The sequence below is a fragment of the Macrobrachium nipponense genome, chromosome 34, assembly GCF_015104395.2.
Source record: "Macrobrachium nipponense isolate FS-2020 chromosome 34, ASM1510439v2, whole genome shotgun sequence".
NCBI classification, from domain to species: domain Eukaryota; kingdom Metazoa; phylum Arthropoda; class Malacostraca; order Decapoda; family Palaemonidae; genus Macrobrachium; species Macrobrachium nipponense.
Window position 1 is genome coordinate 55,245,166 of NC_061095.1, and position 1,744 is coordinate 55,246,909.

The 1,744-nt window shown below is 44.2% G+C and overlaps 1 protein-coding gene across 1 annotated transcript in view; it reads right to left on the reverse strand.

Annotated features, from left to right (window-relative positions):
* LOC135208104 (uncharacterized) overlaps window positions 1-1,253 on the reverse strand; it is a 1,443-nt gene extending 190 nt beyond the window's left edge. The window contains exon 1 of the mRNA XM_064240252.1: window positions 1-1,253. This exon is cut by the window's left edge and continues 190 nt beyond it. Within this exon, the coding sequence (XP_064096322.1) occupies window positions 1-1,253 (1,253 nt within the window).
* Window positions 1,254-1,744: the final 491 nt, after the last annotated feature.

A 1,744-nucleotide genomic window follows, 5' to 3' on the forward strand; every position in this document is an offset into this window, starting at 1 on the left:
TCCTTTCTGCGTTGTTGTTCTTGAGACCCTTGGCACCTATCAGGGTCGAACTGTAGCGCCCGCTTCCTGTAGGCCCAGTCTATTTCCTTCAAATCAGCCTTCTCTGCAATTCCTAGGATGTAGTAAGGGCACCCGTAACGTTGCATCCTTTGCAGGGCTTTGGCGGCTGCAACCAAGTCATGTTGACCATCTAATTCCTCAAGCTGGACCAAAGCTTCACTGTGTCTGCCAAGCAACAAGAGACACAATCCCAGCCTCAGCCTGTAGTCCGCTTGGTCATCGGCCAGATCGATTACTCTGAAGAAACATTCACAAGCTTCTTCCAGGCGTCCAAGCTTGTAGAGCATGTTTCCTTTCTCAATGACCTCTTCAACCAAAGCATTATTCTTATGCTTTTCATTGTTGTTCTCCTTTGGAAGCGACTGAACTCTGGCTTCCATAATATGGACCTTCGGCAGACCTCGATTCTCCTGTGTCTCATGGCCGTGATTTTTCTCTAGATCACGATTTCTTGTCAGAACAGAGACAGGTTCTCGCTGTGAGACTCGCAATCTTTCCTCGAGTTCTGCGGCCGCCTGGTTCAGTCTCTTTCTTTCGACTTCGTGGGCCTTTACCTTCTCCTCGAGGTATCCACAGTAGAAATCATTGTCTTCAGCTTGTCTCTGCAGTTCGACTTTTTCTCGGTTCTCCTGACATTCCTTCTCTTTCCCTGCGAGGTGCTCGTTGAGATTCTCTATCTCCTTTTCCTTCTGGATTAAAGACTCCTGCAACTCTGCGAGCTTCTTCTTCAGGTGTTTATTCTCCTCTTCAGCAGAGTCGCAGTCTTTACCTCGCTTTTCAAAATTGTGCTTTTCTTCCAGTAGCTGGTCGAGTAAGTCTTCATTCGTTTGCATTAGAACTGCTTCGTTGAAATTTACGTCTTCGATCTCATCACAAAGGAAAAGGTTCTCTTCCTGAGCCTCCATCCAGTCCTCCTTCAGGAAGGAGATCATTTCGGTGGCGTAGAAAAGGTCGTCGTCGGCGTCCATCCTGGCAGTTGCAGCAGCATCTTGAGCAATCCGGAGAGCCTTCTGGCCTTCAAAGCACTGATGTGCGCGGCCAAGAAGTCCTCCCAGAACAAGAGTTGCTGCGTTATTACCAATAAATGATCCGAGGTTACGGATTCCGTTAGTAAAAAGTAGTACCACTGATCCGGTAGGGATCAGAGCCAATAAGTTTTTCACAATCATATTAACTGTACCAATGGCAAACATGGTTGCCTTTCTTTCCACACGATCAAAACGTTAGAATTGGAAAACGCCGCTAGAGCTCCGGGAATTACCCAGATCCTCATTTCGGCTTCACAACTTTTTTTTTTTCGCTTCGGGAGATTCCTGGCGGAGCCTTCGGAAGGACTCGGGTTGACTGACTTCGACGGCTTCAGAAACCATGCAGATGGAGACGACTTTAAAAGTGAGTCAATAAATGATGTCTCCGTCCGGAAAATAACTAAAAATTTAGCTGGAAACTGTGGCATTTCAGCCACAGATGATTCTAACACTAAATAGATTTTAAAGAATTAAGAATTAAAGAAAAAAGGGTTTTTAAGCTCATTTGATAAGGGAAGCATAACATTCTTTAGTTCACTTACACACACACACACGTATATATTATATATATAAATGCATATGTGTGTGTGTGTGCACACACACACACATATATGTGTATATATATATATATATATATATATATATATATATATATA